Consider the following 22,721-nt stretch of genomic DNA (forward strand, 5'->3'; position numbering starts at 1 on the left):
TTTTTCTATCGGTCGTATCGATTATGTTATTCGTTCAATCAACAATATTAAATTTCAAAAATGCCCCTTAATGATCAATAATTATTCATTATTTTAATAGTTATTACATAATTTTCAAAATTTCTATGAATAATGGATTCTTAAGAAACTGACAGACCTGATTCTAAAAATGCACTGAGATTGGATCAAAACTATCTCCAACCCAACACTAAATTAAGCTTTTTTTAAATGTTTTGCTTCAAAACTATCTTTACTCACAACGAGTTTGTTTTCAAAAATTTGTTTTTCTACCACATGGTATTAACTTTTAATAATTACAAATAATCATTGCAATCATTGTTAGTTAAACAGGTTAGTTAATGGTGTGGATCATCCTTGTATGCTCGGAAACAGGAAATAATCAACCATCGTGTATTAACTTTAACATTTTATTTTATAAATATGTATACAATATTGTTGATAATTCAAAATTATCGATATCATTTCATTAAAACTATCGATGAATCCAATAATATATTTTTTATAATTTAATTATTAAGGGCAATCGAATCGTGACAGGTTGTATCTATTTTGATTCGAATGATCATTTTTGATAACAACACCGCATCTGCTAAATACTTGTTTGAAGATAACTTGTTTTTGATTACTTTTGAGATCCCAGATCCCAAAGTTAGGTATGAGATTAAAGTTGTTAGTTTTTGGGGAAAATTAATTGTGTAATAATTGGGGTTGGTGTATAGACTTATTGAATATCGATAATTTTAATGGAATGTTTAACTTTTTTTGTATCGTATTAATCACATACATGATCATAAGATGACGAACAAATTATAAATAATAATTAAAATTAGAAAATTAAAATTGGAAACCGTTTGTTTGCATATCATCTAATATATGTAATTTATCTCGTGCTATTGAATCAATACTAGTAGTATTTAATATTGTTTGTATACGTTGTTTTAATGGATTCTCTAAAGCATCCATTATTTGATAACGTAATAAATTTGGTAAAATATTTACTAGAAATTCTATAATATAATCGGCTGTACCAGCTCCATTACAGCGTACTTGTATGTTACCTAAATCTAAATCAAGAGTATCGATTATTGGATGTTCACGTGTGTCGATTGATTGATTGATTGATGCTTTTACCTTTATAGGGAAAACTTTGATTAATATTTTAAACAAATATAATATGATATTCAATTTATGGTGAGTCAAAAAACTGGTTAAGTTTTACTCGTCGTTTTTAAACTTTTTACCAATGAAATCTGTTACCTGCTTCGAATGACGAATAAATATACTTTTTGACTCAACATAATTGAATGTAAACAATTTTTTGGTATTCATATAACGAACTTACTTTGAAATGTTCAATTGTAAATGCGAATGTTCCAGATCGACTAAGTACACCACCGATTACACCAACATCCCAATGACTAGAGCCCTTTAATCGTTGTGTGCCAACATCGAACGATGTGCGGATTAATGACGAATTTAACAATTCAATTGTAATATTACCATTTCGATAAAAGTTACTTAAACCAGTCACCCATGTATGGGTCAAATGTACATCCATTAAACCAAGCTATATGTAAGTCAAAGTTTTAATAATTCGTTAATAAATACGGATACTGAACCTAGAAAGCTAGCATAACTTCTGCAATTGCCTCTTTTATATAAGGTGTTCCACGTATATATATATATATTTGCCACACTGTAGTAGTTATTTCAAAATGAGAGTTATTTATAAATTTTTTAATTGCTATCGGTTGGTTAGATTATAGTGACATCTTACATTTTGTTAACATAAACAATATCGGTGTACAAACAATTAAGATTATGTTCACAATAGAAATTTTGCTAGCGATCTAAATTAACAATAACAATCTGTGTATTATACATACAGTATTATTATAATCCTCAATTTTCATAGGATCATATCCACGATCTCGAACTGTTTTACGTGCTTCAGCAATAGCCATATCAAATGGTGATATTGAATTAGGGAATGTTTTATCAATTTTTTTAATTTGTTTGTTAGCATCACCACGGATGTTTTTATTTGCTTGACTCAAAATAAATGGTTTGATTGAATCAAATAAAAAGTTACCAACTGAATTGATAATACCCTAAATAAATAATTTAAAAAAATTTTAGTATATTTCACTTATAACTCTACGCTAAGCAAGTTCATTATTTAAAAAGTGGAAATTTTTAAGACTCTGATTACTTGATAAATCTTAAAATAACAGCGCCATTTTTATATAAATAATGGTTGAAAAAAATTAAGATGGTATCAAACTTAATTTTCGAGTAAATTTCTGTGGTGACCATTTCAGAACTAACATTTGAAAGAAATCTCAGCCAAATTACATATGGGTTACGGACTCTATTCATCATATCTTAATTCCGAAATGAACACCAGTAAATTTAATCATCGCTAATATCTTTTATGCTTTTCTCGCAATTTTATTCATTTCATATAATTTCTTACTTAGCATTGAATTATTCTTAATTCTATCAAATAAAAGAATAATATTTACTTGAAAAACATTGCCCATAAAACCTAAATTTTCAAAATTCATATCAATCTTTTTAAAAGTAACATCCATCGCAATCTCTTGTAAAGTTAAATGCCCTTTACGTTCCACAGCTAAATGTCCCAGACCAGTAACACTCACATCGTTTAATTTGACTGTAAACGGACCAGCCGAACGAGTAAAGAATGTTGACATTGTGTAATTTCCATGGACTAACAATGTATCGATGTCTAATGCTACATTTACCTACAAAAAAATATTAATTAGGTACATATTATTATTAATTAATAGCTAATTAATAAATAACTATTTTTCCTTACTTGCATTTTAGCAACATCTGTGTGCATGTGAATAATTTTAAACTTGGATAAACCATGTACTAAAACATTTTTAAAATTCATGGTAGCAACCGAAAATGAATGTTTTAACGGTGGTATTGACATAGGATCTGGTATTGTTGAGCCTGGTATACCAATTGGATCTTCTTGTTGATAATGCTCCAATATTTCTATAATTTTATCACTTAATTTTATCTCATATTCTTGTTTCGCATCATCTTCATCTTCATTTCCGGATCCTGGCAATATTAACAGAGTAAAAATGTAGGGATATTAATTTATGTCTTATAATAATAGGTAGATATTGCATTTTTTATGAAGTGTGGTAATAACCATAATCTAGTTTATGTATGTACTGAAAAATTTTTTTTTCCAAATCTTATCCTGTCTCGAAGAATTGTATTCCGTTACGAAACTTTAGAATTTTTAAAATGTGTATTAGTCTCATTAAAACATTCCAGCGTCTACAAGGGGCATTATATTTTCTCTTTGAGAAAAACTGGCTTGGTGGAAGGGCAGATACGGCCTTGATAATTTTCTACTTCAAAAAAATTTATGGGTTCTTGGTCTATTTTGCGTATCATCGTAATTAGGTTAGTTTAGTAACCTAACCTATCTTTATCATATAAATAAAATCGATTCACTAACTTAATTTTAAACATTCTGGTTGTAATTTGATTACATTTACTCAACGCGTGGATAAATTTACTCCATAAGTAAAAGCGAGAATTTATTTTTAAATACAAGATAAAGTTGGTTTGGTTTTTTTATTTTAGTAGTTTGGTTACCTAACTTAACCTATCTTTATCATAGTCGTAATAATATCGATTCACTAATTTGATTCTAAAATTCTAGTATTAATTAGATTACATTTATAACGCGTGCATAGGTAAGAGTGGGACTTCATTTTCAAATACATAAAAATGTTTGTTTTAGAAAACAAGTAAAATTGATTCATTTTTAAGAAATCCGGGATGAAAATTTATTTATGATGAAATTTGTACTTTGAACAATTAAATTTTATCAGTACTCGCGTCACATAATATGTGAATCATCTTTCAATAGTTTTAGGCCAAGACGCTCCATTGTTGAATATTTGTATTGTTATCATAGAAATATAGATCTCTAGCAAGAAAGATTTGAAGTGTATAATTAAGAATTTTATAAATCCTTTAACGCTACTAAGTTCGATCAATTTTGTATTACAATTTTATGGGATATATTTCTTCGAATTAGTAATAGTCACGTGTAAATAGATAATTTTATTAAAAAAGTTAGGTTATTATATAATTGTAAGTTAATGACGTCATACTTTTCTATATGGTAAAAATAAAAGTAAATTATAAATGTGATAAGTGACTTACCAAGTTGATTTTCATTATAATTTTCTTCATCATTTGTTTGTACTTTCAACACTGACAAGCACGATATCAATAAAAATAATATAAAATATTTCTCCATGTTTTTTTATAACTTTTATTCTTGTTTATTTGTTTGGTTAATTATTTATTTCATTATTGTAAATTAAAACGTTTGTATATTCAACGACTATAGGTATATAAAAGTCCCCTTTTTAATATAAATTGAATTAAAATTAAATTAATTTGATTTATAACGATATATTTAATGTATTATTTCACTGTCGTTTATTTCACATTCACATTTACATTCGATTATTATTTTATAGACTTTGATTTCGAACAAACAAATAAAATTTTTGTTTTTGTATTAAGAAACTTTTTTTTTTTCGGTCATATCATCTACGACGTCTGAATGTTTTCAAGATAAAATATCATATTTTTGATACGATATAAGAGGAAAAGGTTACAAAAAGGGTCATGAATTATTTTAAATACAAATAAATATATTGTTTAGTTTATAGTTACAAATATTTTATAGGGTGATCTGTATAATAACAAATTATAATGATTATTATTAGTACATTTTTACAGCTAGTACCATTTTCTTTTTATTTCTTGAGAAATTCTTTAAAAAAAATAATTTATGAGATAATAAATTAACAAAATAACAAGCATTTGGTGGAATATTCGATAAAATAAACTTATTAGTAATATTACTTTTGTTTTTGTTTTCTTTTAATCATGCATACGATATTTATTTACATCATGGTCTCTCGATTATAATTGATGATTTTTAATATGATACATAGAACGTAAACTAAATATTGACAAATATCTATCTTGTCATGTAATCTTAATTAAAGAGAATTGAAAAATATACACTCGAACCAGGACTCAGGAACCTGGACTTCTTGGGTTCATGTCAAGCGCCCTAAAATAATGGCCTAATTGGTAGGGTGCTTGACATGAATCCAAGAAGTCTTGGTTCGAATGTATTTTTTTCAATTCTCTTTAATTATTAGTAATTATTTATTAATTGATAATTTTTAAACTGCCTGTGCGCAAAATTTCTAAATCCGTCTCTAATATTATTATAGATTTATTCAATTCCTTGGAAAAATAAAAAGAAATTGGAATAATTCAAAATGGTTATTGATCGGAAATGAATTTTATGAGTATTTCTCTATGTTGGCGTAAATTGTTTCGAGGAAAAAATTAGGTACTTTCCGGTGTATAACTTCTACTTGGAATATACGGAAAAATTTACCAAAAACGTTTAATTTTGGGCTAAGATTCGAATTTATTACGTCTTAAATTTTCGAAAAAGTGACACGTTTCTCTGTAAAATTTTTCTTGTTAATGCAATGTAATTATTTTGCATTCTTTAATTTTAAGATTAAAAAAATTCTATTTTTCATGGAAATTTCATTTTTTTGCTTGGTTTCTTCATTGTTTATTAAAAAATAATAAAAACTTTCTATTATCTTTTCTTAAAATTTATGATTCCAAAAAATATTGATATTATCTTAAAAAATTTATTATTATCATATTATATATGTCAACGGAAGATTGTTATTTCCGTCAGATTGTAAACAGGTTACCAAAAATTACTCCAAATCGCGTTAATTCAATACCTATTTAACGAAGACCAACTCATTGCGTCAGGTTAGTTGGTCTGGATCAAATTAGCACGGGTTGGTGTAATTTTTGTCCCATTTTTGGAAGATAAATTTACAATGTTACTAGTTAGTTTACAATTCGACGGAAAGTACAATCTTACTAGCCAAATATAATAAATAATACAAATAAATATAATAGATCTGAAGTTTTTTAATATTAATGCGATGCAACAGACACATAAATATTGAATCACCATGGATAATGGGGTGTGTTTGGGCGAACTAAGTTTTCAGTAAACTTGTTTAAACACTTCAAAAATTTAAGTTTTTGCCCGAAACACCTTGCTATTATTTCGCAATCTGAACTATAGCGGTATTTTGATTAAATATCTAAACGGACAGACTGATAAAAATTTCCCATATATTATTTGTCATGCTTAACTGGACCGTCTATTCCCGGAGGTGAAAGGGGCGCAAAGTCTTGAGCGTCGCCAGCCTACAGATATAAAAATACAAACCTACAGATTTAAAAATACTAGTAATATACTAATTAGTTTAATTATTTTTGAAAAGTACTTATCAAACATTCATTATACCTACAAAAAATTTAGGCAACAATATTGCATACAAAATGCCCATCATGCACTTTAATACATAATCGTCTTGCCGCAAGGCCCTTGCGACTTGCGATGTACTAGCAAATCAGTCTAAGCCGAAAAGCGTGGTACTATTTTTTATACGAAGTGTTTAATTTAGCTAACTAAAAACCTTGTTCGTCCAAACACACCTGTTATTTACAATGGAGCAGTTTTATCATCGTAAATTTTAATATGCGGAAATTTAATTCGATTATCTGTGAATATATCACAATTATCGTATTTGTAAAACTGTAGTACCATAGTTATATTGACGAATCGTAAGACTGATTGATACACCAAAAAATTTTAAGTTTAGCTTCTTAACTGTTTAATTTGAAAATGGATGTGTCATCATCGACGGTAAGAGAGAGTGATTTATTGAAATTTTTTTAAAGATTCTTTTCTTGTTTGAATAAATTCTTGTGGTGTTAAATTAGTATTATCTGCATCAACACTAGCAACAACATTGTCTTTACTTTTTTTAGATTTTGTCTTATCTTTTTTGGTTAATCGATTAGAATTATTTGATGTAGATCGATGAGGTTGTTGTGGTGTTTGTTGTTGTTTTTGTTGTAATTGTCGTGGATAATAATATTTATTTGGTTCGTTAAAATCTTGTTTATCAATAACATCTAAATGATTTAATGAAAATAGATCCATTGTGTCCAATTCATTGAAAGGATTGATTGCTCCCGAATAAGAAACTGAATCCGCGTATATAATATTCACTGGCTCTTCAATAATCGCTACACGTGATATTTTACCTTTTGATAATGGTGATAGTTGTGCATCATTATTTTTTATCTTATTTGCATCAGACCAATTCTTAACAATATCTTCGTATTTGTTTGTATTAACAGCATCTACAAAGTTATTCAATTCAAATATGTAAAATGTTGTCTCAAGGTACCAGTCGAAATTTATAAAATCAACGAGCGCATTAATGCTAGGATAGCTATGTTTGTGCTTATAGCATTGGCGTGCCAAAGGAGGGTGAATATATTGAAATAAAAATTGAATTTTGGCACTGATCATATATTATTTTACATCTTTAAATATTAAAAATATTTTAGACAAAACAATACGAAAATTCAACAACAGGAATGTATGTCTTGTGGGCCAGCTTATTTTTAGAAACAAACAAAAACACTTTTGTCTTGCGGACAAAATGGGAGCTGCTATTAAGGACTTCCTAAGAATGGCTATTTTATGTATTCCTTTATGCGACTAGTAGGGGAAACGAGTATTATATTTATCATACAAAAAGAGATGCTTGAAGATTGAAAAGAAGGCTGAATAATATAGTTAACTTTAAGTTGAAAATGTAATAATTACCAGTACTAAGTGAAGGATTTTGACCTGATTGTTGATCATTAACATTCACAGATCCATTATGAGCGATCAAGATTGAACTTTTAATATCTCCTTTTGTTGCCTTTGATTTGACTTTTGTAGCACTCTTACTTTTTTGTTTCACTAATTCAATTGAATCTGTTGCTAATGTCAATTTTGATGCAATAGCTTCAATAGGAACTTCATCGTCGTGGCCAATCGATTTTCGTATTTTCTTTGATGGTATTTTTCTTACTTCTGTGATATTGTTTGGTGATGGTTTTTTATACAATCTCACATCATCATTTGGTAGCATTTTAAACAATATTGAACTTGCAGACGATGTGGGTTTCTTTTTTGGCGATGGTACATCTACGTTATTTATTTTAGATTAAGATCATTGTTAAGAATACAAATTTTATCGAAAATCGTTTTAAATTGTAACAGACAGACAACTGGAAATGGAATTTTTAAGTGATTTTATGAACTCTATACCAAAATTTTGTTCATGGCATCAATATTTTTAAGTGTTACACACTTGGGACTAAACTTACTATATCTCGATATATTTCAAGCAAATTATCTTGGCTATAAATAAAAAAACATATTTTTCTCCTCAAATATTATTTGCGGAATACTGTTTTTCGAGACATTTGACATTAAAAGACTGTGTGCTTGCAGGAAACTAGTTTTCGGGCAATGTAACATCAAAATAAGGAATTATTACCAGTTTTTGATCGGGTAGCACTTTTTTGTCTGATCAGTTCAACAGAATTACGTGCTACTGATAATTTGGATGTTGTTATAGAATCAAGATCATCCTTAACTGGCGCTATTAAAAATGATACTACACTTGTTGTTATTAAAGGTTTCGTAAGTAAATCTTTATTCTCGATTATTTCACCTGGAGTTTCGTCAGACTCATTCACATTGATTGGCTCATTTTTACGTTGATGTATAACTAATGAGTTTTTAGTGACAAGTAATTTTGAAGAATGTTTATTCGTATGTTCAGAAACCATATCAACAGCAGACAATCGAACTGGTACATCCAAATCTTCATCTGCTTGTTCTATAAGTGCACTGGAAGGTTTTCGGTTCATGGCTGTAGTGATCATACCAATAATACTTTTTTTACTCCCTTTAAACGATGCTCGTCGTAATATGGAGCCACGTGAGATTGTTGATTGTGTTTTACCGTTTTGATTATTTCCATTGCGTGTACTTTGGGGCTGTTTTGCTTCAATTCTCACTGAATTATCACTTTCCTAATAATTAATTTCAATTAGTGATTTACAGTTACATACAGGGAAATGGAATCCGTCATAACAGTGGTAGCAAAGATACGGGACTCACACACTTGTAAGAGTCCCGGTTTCCCACATATGTAAGAAAGAAGTCATTAAATGTTATTTGAATTTTAAATAAATTGGTATTTTCTTTTACGTCGACCCTTTTATTCGCTTTAATTTTTATGATTTTATGGAAATATATTTTTCAACTTTATTGTCGCTGATATTCCGTTTTGGATTAAAGATTATAATTCAATAAACAAACTTACTTTGGATGGATTTATAAACGTTTGTTGTCCTTCGGCATTTCGCACTGAACTACTATGTGATACATTCTTCTCATCTTCATCAGTTGGTTTCAAATGGAAATGAACTTGTGAAGATGGTGGATAATATGTTCTTTTACCCAAACTTATTGCATCATCTTTGTCTCCACTGTTATAAGATGCATCGAGCCTATAAATTATTCAATACTATAGTTATTTTGTTCAAAAAAAGGTCTTACCTGGAAAGTTTTCTGGAAGAAGAATCAATTCAAAACGTCAACAATTGTGCATACTACGGCTACATTTGCTTTTTGAAAATGAAATCATATATTACTATCATAACAACATACCATAAACCATATTCATTTCGTTCGAGATTTATTGCTTTTCTATTACGAAAATCTTCACGTACATAAACATATTTATTATACAATAAATGATTTAACTCAGTTTTACTACTCAATGTTTGTTGACTTGGTAATGGCGAGTCTTCATCCAATGTTTTAATTGCATATTTATTTTCATCCCCATTAAAAGTGTCCATTTTTGTTTGAAATCTTGGTGGTAAAAGCCATTCTTTATCTTTTCTTTCAGTTAATTTTAATATACTTGGTGTTAACTTATGTATCGACTCCTCAGAGAGTTTTGCAGTTACTTTTGGTATTGAAGACATGTCTTTTTGTACATGATGTCGAACAAATTGATGTAAATTTAACAAATATTCGCATTGTGAAGGTGTTGATTCAAATGTATAATTAATAAAATATTGAAATTCACAAAGTATTTGTTCAATAAATGAGTTATATTTATGTAATTTAATTTGCATTTTATTGGATGATGATTTTAAATCTAAAATATCTTTATATAAATCCAATGCTTTTGATATCATTTCATCGATTAATATTTTATATTCATTGTAAATTTTTTGTTTTTCATTTTCGCAGCGATTACGTTCAGCCGTTAAGATGTACATCAAATTTGCCATATTACGACATTCTAAATCATGCCTTAATATACGTAATGCTTCTAATTTATCTGCATTTGCATTCTCTAAGGCTTTTGTAATTTTTTCTTCTTCAATTCTTTAAAATAAATTTTATTTATTAGAAAGTTAGTATGGCTGAGAATACTTGATATCCTTAAGATCTACTAAGTACTTATATTGTTAATATTTGACCTGTGTATTAAAATTTTAGGACCCCTGATCAAATTTAGACCATGCAAATTTTTTTTAAAATGTGCAGGTGTAGATATAGTTCTATTAATAAGATTTTTTTTCGGACTGTGAAAGCTCAAACTTGTTCACATTTGTTTAAATAAAAAAAAACTAAAAAAATTCCCAAAATGCAAAAAAAAGTTTTAATCTGTGATACCTAATTGCTTGTGCTACATCTTTAATGTGTTTTTGTGATTGTAATTCAAATTCATGTTGGAATTTGTTTAATAATTTATTTGCTATATCATTTATTGCATCTTTTTTGCTTTGTCTTGCTTCTTCCAGTAACGTTTGCTTTTGCTTTTCAAGTTTTTGTTCTTGTTCCGCCAACAATATAGATTGTAATTTATTTAATTCTTCCTGAATATTTATTTTAATTAAATAATGTCTGATTTTAAGTAATACTTACAAATTTTTTTGGAAGATTTTTGTTAGGGGAATTTTTCTTTTTATCCTTAAATAGGGACTTAAACGAAATTGTTATTACGTAACAGTTTTTGTTTTTAACACCCGAGTCAACTAGAGAGAAGCTTCTGCATTGGTTGTGTGTTTGTTTATAGTGGGGCGCCTGGATTCTCGGAAATACAGTTACGGAATCAATTTATATGGTCAAGGCGGGATTTTGTTATTATAGTATAAATTGCAAAGTTTACCTTTTTTGTGCCCTTGTTTTTTTCTATTCATTTAAATAGACATAGAAGATCAGCTTTTAAACAAACATGTGTGTCTTTGGGGTTGTAGGGACCTTGAACAGATAGTAAAACGTAGAGGAGGAACGAGAGCGATAGCTGCAACCTCCAACACCGTTTTTTGTGACTTCTAAGTATAGAAAATAAAAATCGAATACACCGTATCGAAAATCAACAGACATTGGGGACGGAAAATCTCAGAATTGAAAACCACTGAAATGAATAGCAGCGTATATATTAAATAACAAAATACCTTCAATTGACTTTTATATTCATGTTCTACCCGATTGAGTTCCATTTTTAATTCATTTTCACCACGAAGTCTTTCTTCGAATACAGCCTTTGTAATTTCTTTGTGGCAAATAAAATTTAATTTATCTGCTAACAGTCTCATTTCAACATCAAAACGATCTAATATTTCATTTTGATATTTTTCTTGTATTTCTCTGCCAATAGCTATTTTTTATACAGGTATTTTAATTAAAATGGTTAAAATTAATTTACATAGGTACTATTGTTACCCTGCTCAAATTTATCTTGGGCTTAATTGACCATAGATCAAAACAGAATACCTAATACATATATACACTATGTTTAGTTTACATCTTGGTATAGGCATCTCCCACGAGTATAATAGAGTACATGCGTTAAACAATGGATGTAAGAAAGAGGTGCTATATGTTTCTTGCAAGTGTTAATGTAGCTTCGGTTCCCTTTAAGCTGTACGGTCGATGGTTCTACTGCTGTTGTGTGTGCTGTGTACAACTCAACGCGTATCGAAGCAACATTCAACATATAGCAAGAAACCACGTCTGTAATACCTCTTTATTATACGCATTGCTTAAAGTATACATACGTATTCTCACATGCTTGTGGGAGATGCTAATTAAACAGCCAGTATAGGTCTGGAATAAATTCATTATTTTCGTATTATAGAATATCTGACTGAACCAAATTTAAACTAATAAACTTATCTCTTGTGCCTGTCAGTTTAACCGAATTGTTTTTGAGCAATGTAATTACCTATACGTTGCTTAGATTTACCTAAAATACCAGCATGTGTTAATGCCTGAACATGTTTGCTAGTTAATGGTGGTTTCAATCGTACATGTGGGATTAATAAATCACTTGGTGATACCCATAAATCGTCCTTAGCACCAGTTAATGGTGGTGTTACACCAATATCTAATTGAATTGGTTTACCAATATATTCATTTAATACACTTGTCAAATGTTCTTTATGACGTTTTAATATTTCTTTTTGCGCTGGCAATTCGATTTGATCACTTTGTAATAATGATTTACGTCGGTAATATGCATCACATTTCTCTTAAATAAAATATATTAATTTAATTATTTATTATATTATTTTTTTTGTTAATTTTGTATTTTAACTAATTTAATTTACTAACTCATGTTTAATTATAAATTTTATAGTGAAATTAAATCCTTAAAAATTTACTGTTAATTTGTATTTCTCGACAAATTTTTATAATAGTATAAAATATATTAAGAATATAAAAATTTTTAGTATAACTAGCCTACTTAGAATAGAAACATTAGTGAGAAAAATAAGAAAATAGTCGGAGAGTCGGTCGTAGAAAAAACCTATGGACTAGATACATTGTCAATTTTTTGCGTGTGAGTATAGTATTGCCATAGATCTAAACGACGAAACCTATAAAACCTCTAAAATTGTCCGATTTTGCCCGAATGCAAAAATATGATGTAATAGCCGGTTATGATATTGGCCGTTGACTTTTTTATAAGGTACGTAAGGTTTTTTAAAAGTGGAAATCAAAATAATTATATAATGCTCATATAACAATGAAACAAACGACGAACAATAGACTAAAAATGATTATAATTAATCCGAAAAAATAATTTTGGGGGGGAGGGGGTATATATGTATTAGGAGAACATCTTCAACGACATCCAAAATAAAACTTAACAAAGAAGTGATAAACAAAATTTATTGATAAAATTGTTGAAAAATGAAAACGTTATCTCGAAAAATGATTTTATACTGATGTATAATGGTTATACTAATAAAATAACCATTATTCATTCAAATTTATTTTAGGTGAAATATGTACAAATATATATAATAAAATATCGTTTTTATCAATTTTTATGGTTTAATTATTATTATTCAATATTATACCTACCTTTATCTTTTATCCTTTATATCGATTTCAGGAATATTAAACAGAACCTACATTTTTAAACAAAATATTACTACAATTATTTATTTATGGGTAAGCTTATTGAAAAAAAAGGTGAGTAAAAGGTATGTATATTAATTACATTATTGACAAGTATAATATGTCAAAGATGGAGTAGTGGCAAACCCAGTCGCCTCCGGTTACAGAGTACCTCGGTTCATGTCCGGCATTGTCCCAATTAATTTTTAATTAAGTAAGTTATTATGTCGAGATAATGCCCTTATTTTTAAATAATTTTTATGAGAACCAAAAGCGACAAATAAGTAAGAGAACGAGGTATATTTTATGCTATTTTAAATCCCACCCCCTGACAGAAGAGTGATTTATGACATAAGACAGTGGGACTAACATAGGAAAGTGGGACTAACATAATTTTTTTTCTGAAATAACATGTTCTCTTATTATAAAATCTTATAAAATTTCATTTAACAAGAATAAATTTAGCATGGTACAGCAAAAAAGGCAAGAAAAAAAGTATTTTTTTAATATTTTGTAATAGGCGAATATGTTATAAAAAAGTGGGATATATAACATATTCTCCTATTACAAAATTTCAAATTTTCGCCCTTAACGAACGATTTTTTAATTTTATAAATACAAATTTTAATATTTTGTAATAGGAGAATATGAGAGAGAAGCTATATGACATGTTCTCCTATTAAAGAGTTTTAAATTTTAGCATACCGAGCCATTTTTAGCTCCGCGATCTTAGCACCTCATGTGCGGAATTTCGATTGACCAATTATACCATCTGAAAGGTCAGAAATTGGTCATAAAAGGTCAGTTGGTCTCATTAATTGGCCAGCATCAGAAAATTTTTTATTAAAGATTAAAGTTTTTCAAGGTCAATTAATAAGTTTAGCACCTCATTCGCAGAAAAAATAAAAAACTCCACCTATGCGCGATCGGGAAGCATTCGCTGATAATTGGTCAGCTAATATAAATAATTGGTCAGTTTAATTTAATATTTAAAAAAATTAAAAAAGTTGTCTCTGTCGTAACGCGCATGCTTTGAGCCGGATGGTTTTATCAGGGCAGTGAGTACTTACGCACAGCTCTTCACTATAAACCAGACAGAGTAGGGGAAATATTTTTTTTATAATTTTTTTTTTTTGATATGTACTACTATCAAATATACATGTATATTTGATAGTAGTACATATCAAAAAAAAAAAAATGGATAAAATTTTTACTTTTAAAAAAATGAATTTTTCCTTTTATTTAAATTTTTCACTCTTTTTATACCATGTATATATGAAATGTACATAGTATATTAAGTTTAGTCCCAAGTTTGTAACGCTTAAAAACAATGATGTTAGTATAAAAATTTTGTCATAGGTGTTCATAAAATCACCTAATTAGTCCATTTCCGGTTGTCCGTCCGTCCATCCGTCCGTCTGTGGACACGATAACTCAAAAACGAAAAAAGATATCGAGCTGAAATTTTTACAGCGTACTCAGGACGTAAAAAGTGAGGTCAAGTTCGTAAATGAGCATCATAGGTGAATTGGGTCTTGGGTCCGTAGGACCCATCTTGTAAACCGTTAGAGATAGAACAAAAGTTTAAATGTAAAATTTTTTTTCATAAACATCACTGTTTACTTGTGAGGGCGCCAATTAGGCGGAAATTTTATAATAGGTACTATACTTGATTATCAGTTATGTATGTGTCACATGTTTGTATGTGTAATGTGATAAATAAATCAACACTGACTATGCATGGTATTTCAACAATTAACTCAGTCAATTGTTTGTTTTCACTTGTATTATATATATTTGTACATATGTCACCTATAAAAAATTTGAATGAATAATAATAATGGTTATTTTATATAGTAAAAAATCAATTTTCGGGATAACGTTTTCAAATTAATATAAATAAATAAATATCGTTATATATTTTAAATTTTGTTTTATTTTATTCTATCCCATTTTTCCTTTCAGAACAAAATTATTAATTAACTAATTAATTTTTTTTTAGTAAAGGTACAAACAAATTCTTATAAAATATAGGTGAGATAAAGAAGTTGGATTGTAAATACGTAATATTCTTTTTTGATTTTCATTTTATTTTTGTGTGGTATTTGGTTTGTAAAAAAAAAGTTGATGCAAAAAAATTTTTTAAGATGAAATTAATTATATGGAATTATGTGCAAGTAATTCGTAAATAGTTTTTGATTTCATTTAAATAAAGTTGAAAACTCAAACCCTGTTTTTATTTTATTTTCCCCCATCTCTCTGTAGCTATACAATATTATTTCAGTTAAAAATAGGTGAGTATTTCGAACTTCACGATAGGTAAGTATTTCAAACTTCGTTTGCCATTTTTTTTTTTGTAATAATACTACTCAAAATTTTCCGAAAATGAGTTTTACTTTTTGTTATAATTTAAGAAAGTCGAAAATATGAATATAATTATTTATTAATACGAATAACAGAGCCCTAATGGTATAATGGTTAGCGTATCTGCTTTCGAATAAATAGTCCGTTGGTTCGAAACTAGGTGAGGACATATATTAAAAAAAAGTTTATTAAATCTTTTAAGCAAAATCTGATTTTTATTTTCATTTTTTTTCAATTTCCACCACAGCATGTTTGCCTAGTAAATGATGAAAAAATTAGTTTTTTTTCGTTCAAAAACTTCAATTTTTTTCACATTTCTACTAGGAGAACATCAAGGACGGACGGAATAAGTAGTACCTGATAGCAAGGTAATTGTTGTCACCTCGTAAATCAGAAAGTTAGTGGTCTGCACACCCGTGTTTGGTGAGTGTGACCTCTAGTGGGCAGACCAATAACTTTCTGCCAAAATAAAATTTTAGACTTTCGGGGTGAAAACACTTACTCACCTTTCTCCTTATCAGGAACTACTAATTCCCACTTATGTTCTCCTAGTACAAATGTTGAAAAAATTGAAAATTTTTTCGAAATTATATTATTTTTTGAATATAAAATTAATTAAACTGACCAATTATTTATATTAGCTGACCAATTATCAGCGAATGCTTCCCGATCGCGCATAGGTGGAGTTTTTTCAATCTTTAATAAAAAATTTTCTGATGCTGACCAATTAATGAGACCAACTGACCTTTTATGACCAATTTCTGACCTTTCAGATGGTATAATTGGTCAATCGAAATTCCGCACATGAGGTGCTAAGATCGCGGAGCTGCCATTTTTGTACATATTTTTTAATATTTTGTAACAGGAGAACATGATTTTAAACAATGAGATAAATTTATGATTATTTAAATTCCCACCCCCTGATAGAATATAGTGATTTATGACATGTATAACTGACGTGATTTATAGCAAGAGGGCGGGTTATATAGATAATTTAAACTATAAAAAGAGTGGAAAATTTTTAATATCAGGAAAAATTCATTTAATTTAAAAGTAAAAATGTTAACCCCACCAGGATACGAACCAGCGAACCTTGGTTTCATAGGCAGTGCTATACCCACACAGCCACTCGGCTTATTGATAACCATATAATTAACTTAATACTTACCTTTACTAAATAATTAATTAATTGATAATTTTGCTCTGAAAGAAAAAATAGGATAGAAAATTTAAAAAAATAAAACAAAATTTTAAATATATAACGATTTTTATCTATTTATACAAAAAAAATGTTTTAATTTAAGTAGTAAGAAATTGGTAAATTGGCAAGAATTTAGTAACTGAATGTGATGCCATATACTTAAGTAAATGTTTATAACGGTACAGCTTCATCACCATAAATTCTGCCACCAATCTAGCCCCACTATATTTATGAATACTATACTTTTTTTGTAAAATTATAACACAATCTTATTGGTGAATTGTAAGAACGACCAGTGAAGCATTAATTACAGAGCTAACTGGACTTGAGAATTTTCGACTGTCCAATTTATCTTGAAAATAGATGCGTCATCATCGATGGTAAAAGTGATTTATTGAAATTTTTTCAAAGATTCATTTCTTGTTTCAATAAATTCTTGTGGTGTTAAATTAGTATTATCTACAGTAATACCAGTAACAATATTACTGCTACTTTTTTTAGAATTATTTTTAGTCTTATTTTTCCTGGTTAATCGATTCGAATTATTTGATGTAGATTGATGAAGTTCTTGTTGTTGTTTTTGCTGTAATCGTAATGGATAATAATATTTATTCGGTTCGTTAACATCTTGTTTATCAATAACATCTAAATGATTTAATGAGAATGGATTCATTGCATTAAAATCAGCCAAATGTTTGGTTGCTCCTGAATTTGACATTGAATCCGGATGTATAACATTCACAGGATCTTCAATAATCGCCACACGTGATGTTTTGTATTTTTTAGTTTTTATTTTATTTGCATCAGACAAATTCATCATATCTTCGTATTTGTTAGTATTGGTAGGATCTGAAAAGTTATTTGAATAAATAGGTATGTGGTCTTTATAGATATCGGTCGAAATTGACGGTTTGATTCTATTTATAAAAGAAGCAGATAATATAGAATTAATACTTGGCGTGCATATTTTCTTAGGAGAGTATGCGAGCGAGTATTAACTGCCTTAATTTTATTTTTTTCTAAATATATGGCAAATGAATACATTACTTAATAATATAATTTTATACCCATACTAGCTGACCCCGTGAACTTCGTTTCACCTACAATTAAGGATAAGAGGGTGAAAAATACTTCCGATTCTCATACCTACCAAATGTACAAAAAAATTTGAATAAAATCGATTTGATTAGAAGGGTTAGTTTGTTCTGTTAAAGGACTTAAGGTAGGATTTTGAAAAACAATGGAACTTACTTAAAGGTTGCAATGAAGAATAAATTTAACTTGGAAAAATGTTATAATTACCAGAACTAGTTGAAGAATTTTCAACTGATTGCTCATCAACACTAGCAAGATTCTGAGTCATCAATACTAAACTTTTATTATCGTCTTTTGTTGTCTTTGGTTTGATCTTTGTCCCACTTTTTGGTAATTTTGCAGAACTTTTACGTTTCATTAATTCGAGAGAATCGGTTGCTAATGATAATTTTGATGGCATTGTTGCAATAGGAGTATCTCCATTGTCATTCGATTTTCGCCTTCTTTTTGATGTTGTATTTCTTGGTTCCAATTCAACAAGGTTTGTTGATTTATACGATCTCACTTCATCAATTGGAAGTAAATTAAATAATATTGAACTTGCTGACGTGGTTGGCTTTGGTTTGTTTTTTGGTGTTGGAGATGGTATATCAGGGTTTTCTATTTTAATTAAGGTTAAATTTTAGATTAAAATATAAACGAGTGGAGTTATATGGAGTAAAATTGTCGAAAAATAGCTTAAGACCAGAAAGTATTGCAAACATCTTTTAATATGGTGCAATCATGGTGCATTTTGTTTTATAAATTTTATGGAAGCTAGCAAATTTCTATATAATAATAGCAGCTACCCGCCTATTCCGCTGGGTAATTTCAACTTTAAAAACAAAGACTAGCACGTCATAGCCATCTTTTGACTTTCCCTCATTTATCCCCCCTCCATAACCTTCAATTCACTTGCCCCCAAAAAATTTAACTCTCGCTCTCTAAACACTAACTTTACTTCCAGCTTGTGAAAACTCACATAACGAACGTGTATACATACTATATGTTCCTAACCTAATTTGAGCCTTTACGGGTAAACAGCGATATTTACGAAAAAATGTTTCAAGCAAAAGTTGTTTATTTTTTTATTAGGAACATTTTTTAAATTTAAGCTTTTGTTCTATCTCTAACGGTTTACAAGACTCACTTGACCTATGTTGCGCATTTTAGGGGATATTACTAAAATTTCTAAGTAGTTTCTTTTAAGAAACTGGTTTTTTGACAATTTTTCTTCGGTAATAAAATAAGGATTTGTTACCAGTTTTTGATTTAACAGCACTTTTCTGTCTGATCAATTCAACAGAGTCACGTACTAGTGACAATTTGGACTTTGCTAAATCGTCATCTTTGTTTGGCACAATTAAAAATGATACTAAACTTGTTTCGGTGAAAGGTGTGGTAACTAAATTGTCTTTATTATCATTCATTTCAATGGCTTCATCAGACTCATTCAGATCTTGTGGTACAGATTCAGAATATTTATGACGTTGATGTAAAATAAATGAATTTTTAGTAACCATTAATTTCGAAGAATGTTTATTCGTATGTTCAGAGACCATGTCAACAGCAGATAATTTAAGTGGTACATTTACTGTTTCCAAATATTCATCTGTTCTTTTCTTAAATGTACCACGAGAAGTATTCGCCTTAAATGAGGTTTCCTAAATATTAATTTTAATAAGCTATTTATAAATAGATACAAGTCTAATTTGTGGGTAGGTATAAATTAGGGTTGGGCAGCGTTTTTACATCTTAGGTCAGATTTTTGTGACTAATTTTTTCCTTCTAACTACTCTCTTTTATTTTCGTTGCTTCAACACCCAAAAAAAGTGAGCCCCATTCTAAAATGGACTCACTTTTTTTACAATAAATTAAAATTTTAATATTTTGACTTCAAATTATGAAAACGTAAACCTGGAAAATTTTTTTGGTCCTACAATAAGTTGATCACTAATGCCTTAATTTCAAAAACTCGACTCTTCCGATGTCTTGGGTCGACAAATTTACACTAAAATATATACTGTTCAATATGATCCAAAATCGTAGTATTATAAGCACTCCAGGGGTTTTGGATTAAAGAATGTGACTTAAAAAAAAAACATACTTTGGATGTAGTTATAAACGTTTGCTTTTCAAATATTGGCATAGAGGTACTCCGTGATAATTCACCATTTTTATCTTCATCAGTTGGTCTTAAATGAAAATGGACAGTTGAAGATGTTGGATGTGTTTTGTTTTGCAGGCTTATTACTTCACCGATAGATTCACTACTGTCCGATTGATCTTTCCTATAAATGAATTTAATTTTAAAACAAAATAATTAAGGTGTAGCAAAATTTATTGATCTGAATAATTTATTATCATATAGAAATCAACATGATAAATAAATTGAATGAGTTCGATCTTAGTCTAAAAGCAGATAATCCTGGCATCTCCTACCGGTTACGAATCTAATACAAAAAATAAAGAGCAATGCATTCTTGAAATAGTAAAAACTATAAACTGGATACAGATACCGATGAAATATGGAAAAACAATGGCTTCTCTGTAACGATCACCGGAAACCATATATTCTAGGACATGGCATGTCAAAAAATCCATAAACCCTAGCTTTTCTGAGTCGATGTGTAACATTTTAGAAATTTGGGGGAAAAAGTAGATCCTAACCGCCTGGAAGCAACGATAAGTCAAAGCATTCATTTTTTATAAACCAGGAAAATAGTAACAGACAAAAATTTATGGCGAGTCCGGGAGGAGTCAAGTAAACCGGAAAAAAAAGTGGGTCCTAACCGGATAAATTCAATTGCGGTTTTCTTATTACAACATGTACTTTTATGGAAAAATATTGGCAGACATCGCAGACTGGCAGTATGACGATAATTTGAAATAAAGCGTGGGAGAATTCCTGAAAACTGCTGTAAAACCGAATTACATAAATTCCATGCTATCTAAATTTGAAATTAGGTACAAAAAAATAGCCTTAAAATTGTATTTATTTTGTACGAAACTATTACTAAAATAATTACGTACCATAAATTATCTTCATTCGAGGGAAGATCATTTGATTTTCTATTGCGAAAATCTTCACGTACGTAAACATATTTATTATACAATAAATGGCTTAACTCAGTTTTACTACTCAATGTTTGTTGACTTGGTAATGGCGAGTCTTCATCCAGTGTTTTAATTGCATATTTATTATCATCCCCATTAGAAGTATTCATTTTGTTATTGAACCTCGATGATAACAACCATTCTTTATCTCTTCTTTCAGTTAATTTTAATATACTTGGTGTTATTTTATGTATCGACTTCTCAGAGAGTTTCGCAGTTACTTTTGGTAATGAAGACATATCTTTTTGTAAGTGATGTCGAACAAATTTATGTAAATTTAACAAATATTCGCATTGTGAAGGAGTTGATTCAAATGTATAATTAATAAAATATTGAAATTCACAAAGTATTTGTTCAATAAATGAGTTATATTTATGTAATTTAATTTGCATTTTATTGGATGATGATTTTAAATCTAAAATATCTTTATATAAATCCAATGCTTTTGATATCATTTCATCGATTAATATTTTATATTCATTGTAAATTTTTTGTTTTTCATTTTCGCAGCGATTACGTTCAGCCGTTAAGATGTACATCAAATTTGCCATATTACGACATTCTAAATCATGCCTTAATATACGTAATGCTTCTAATTTATCTGCATTTGCATTCTTTAAAGCTTTTGCAATTTTTTCTTCTTCAATTCTTAAAAAATAATTTTATAAACATAATGAATGTTAATTCTTATATCTAGATATAAAGTATTAATGTTGGACATGGAAGCAAAATTCTGGAATCTTGCGATTCTGTACTGAATAGCGTTAATGGGAGGCTTTAATGATTATAAAAAAGGTTTAAGATATTCAAGAAGTTGCAATATGGATATAGATATAAGATTATTTTGATCGAGAATCAATTTTTATAAGAATATTTCTCTTATAGACTACAAGCCTATACTAAAATTATTTTCTGAACTGACCCACCAGGAGTCATATTGAAAATATGTTCCTATATGTAAAAGTAAGTTTAAGTACCATGACGTCAGTTTTGCGCGGTTCAGGTAATAACATGAATGTCAATCACACCCCTGCACCAGCAAATTTGTACGATGTTGCTGGATACTAACTCTGCGCAAGTACTCGAAGCCAATTATATAAATGCCGTACAGAAATAATCATTTAGGGCTTCGAAGCGAATTACATAAATGCCGTACAGAAATAATCACTTAGGACTGTAAGAAGATACCTGATTGCTTGTGCTAAGTTTTTAGTATGCTTTTGTGCTTGTACTTCAAATGAATGTTGGTATCGTTTTAATAAATAGTTTGCTGTTTCATTAATTGCAGCTTTTTTTCTTTGTTTTCCTTCTTCCAGTAACATTTGTTTTTGATTTTCAAGTTTTTGTTCCTCCTCATCCAACAATTTAGACCGCAATTTATTTAATTCTTCCTGAATAATTATTTTAATTAAATGTCTAGTTTCGATCAACGCTTAAAAGTTAAGAATTGGTAATTTAGATATACAA

At 28.9% G+C, this 22,721-nt stretch overlaps 3 protein-coding genes across 5 annotated transcripts; all 3 read right to left on the reverse strand.

The window, feature by feature from the left end:
• Positions 1-485: 485 nt before the first annotated feature.
• LOC123297519 lies at positions 486-4,589 on the reverse strand. Its single transcript, XM_044879216.1, has 6 exons — positions 4,246-4,589; positions 2,864-3,120; positions 2,547-2,789; positions 1,908-2,132; positions 1,364-1,588; positions 486-1,152 (listed from the first exon to the last, which is right to left on the reverse strand). The coding sequence occupies exons 1-6, from the start codon at positions 4,340-4,342 to the stop codon at positions 856-858; spliced, it is 1,344 nt and encodes a 447-aa protein (XP_044735151.1). The 5' UTR covers positions 4,343-4,589; the 3' UTR covers positions 486-855.
• A 1,696-nt stretch (positions 4,590-6,285) lies between these two features.
• On the reverse strand, positions 6,286-13,689 carry LOC123292943 (protein MLP1-like). Its single transcript, XM_044873660.1, has 11 exons — positions 13,671-13,689; positions 12,318-12,623; positions 11,548-11,750; positions 10,763-10,965; positions 10,214-10,471; positions 9,740-9,976; positions 9,393-9,579; positions 8,559-9,099; positions 7,835-8,203; positions 7,130-7,362; positions 6,286-6,357 (listed from the first exon to the last, which is right to left on the reverse strand). The coding sequence occupies exons 1-11, from the start codon at positions 13,687-13,689 to the stop codon at positions 6,286-6,288; spliced, it is 2,628 nt and encodes an 875-aa protein (XP_044729595.1).
• A 3,597-nt stretch (positions 13,690-17,286) lies between these two features.
• LOC123305789 (origin recognition complex subunit 1-like) lies at positions 17,287-21,438 on the reverse strand. Of its 3 annotated transcripts, none has more exons than XM_044887617.1 (5): positions 21,171-21,438; positions 20,245-20,428; positions 19,399-19,786; positions 18,366-18,758; positions 17,287-17,912 (listed from the first exon to the last, which is right to left on the reverse strand). In XM_044887617.1, exons 1-5 carry the CDS (start codon positions 21,362-21,364, stop codon positions 17,455-17,457), a joined length of 1,617 nt encoding a protein of 538 aa, XP_044743552.1. In that variant the 5' UTR covers positions 21,365-21,438; the 3' UTR covers positions 17,287-17,454. The 3 variants fall into 3 exon arrangements, with proteins under 3 accessions (XP_044743552.1, XP_044743553.1, XP_044743551.1); XM_044887618.1 differs by having other exon boundaries at positions 19,519-19,801; XM_044887616.1 differs by having other exon boundaries at positions 19,399-19,801.
• Between the last annotated feature and the right edge of the window lie 1,283 nt (positions 21,439-22,721).

This window comes from Chrysoperla carnea, chromosome 1 (genome assembly GCF_905475395.1).
Source record: "Chrysoperla carnea chromosome 1, inChrCarn1.1, whole genome shotgun sequence".
Lineage (NCBI taxonomy): Eukaryota > Metazoa > Arthropoda > Insecta > Neuroptera > Chrysopidae > Chrysoperla > Chrysoperla carnea.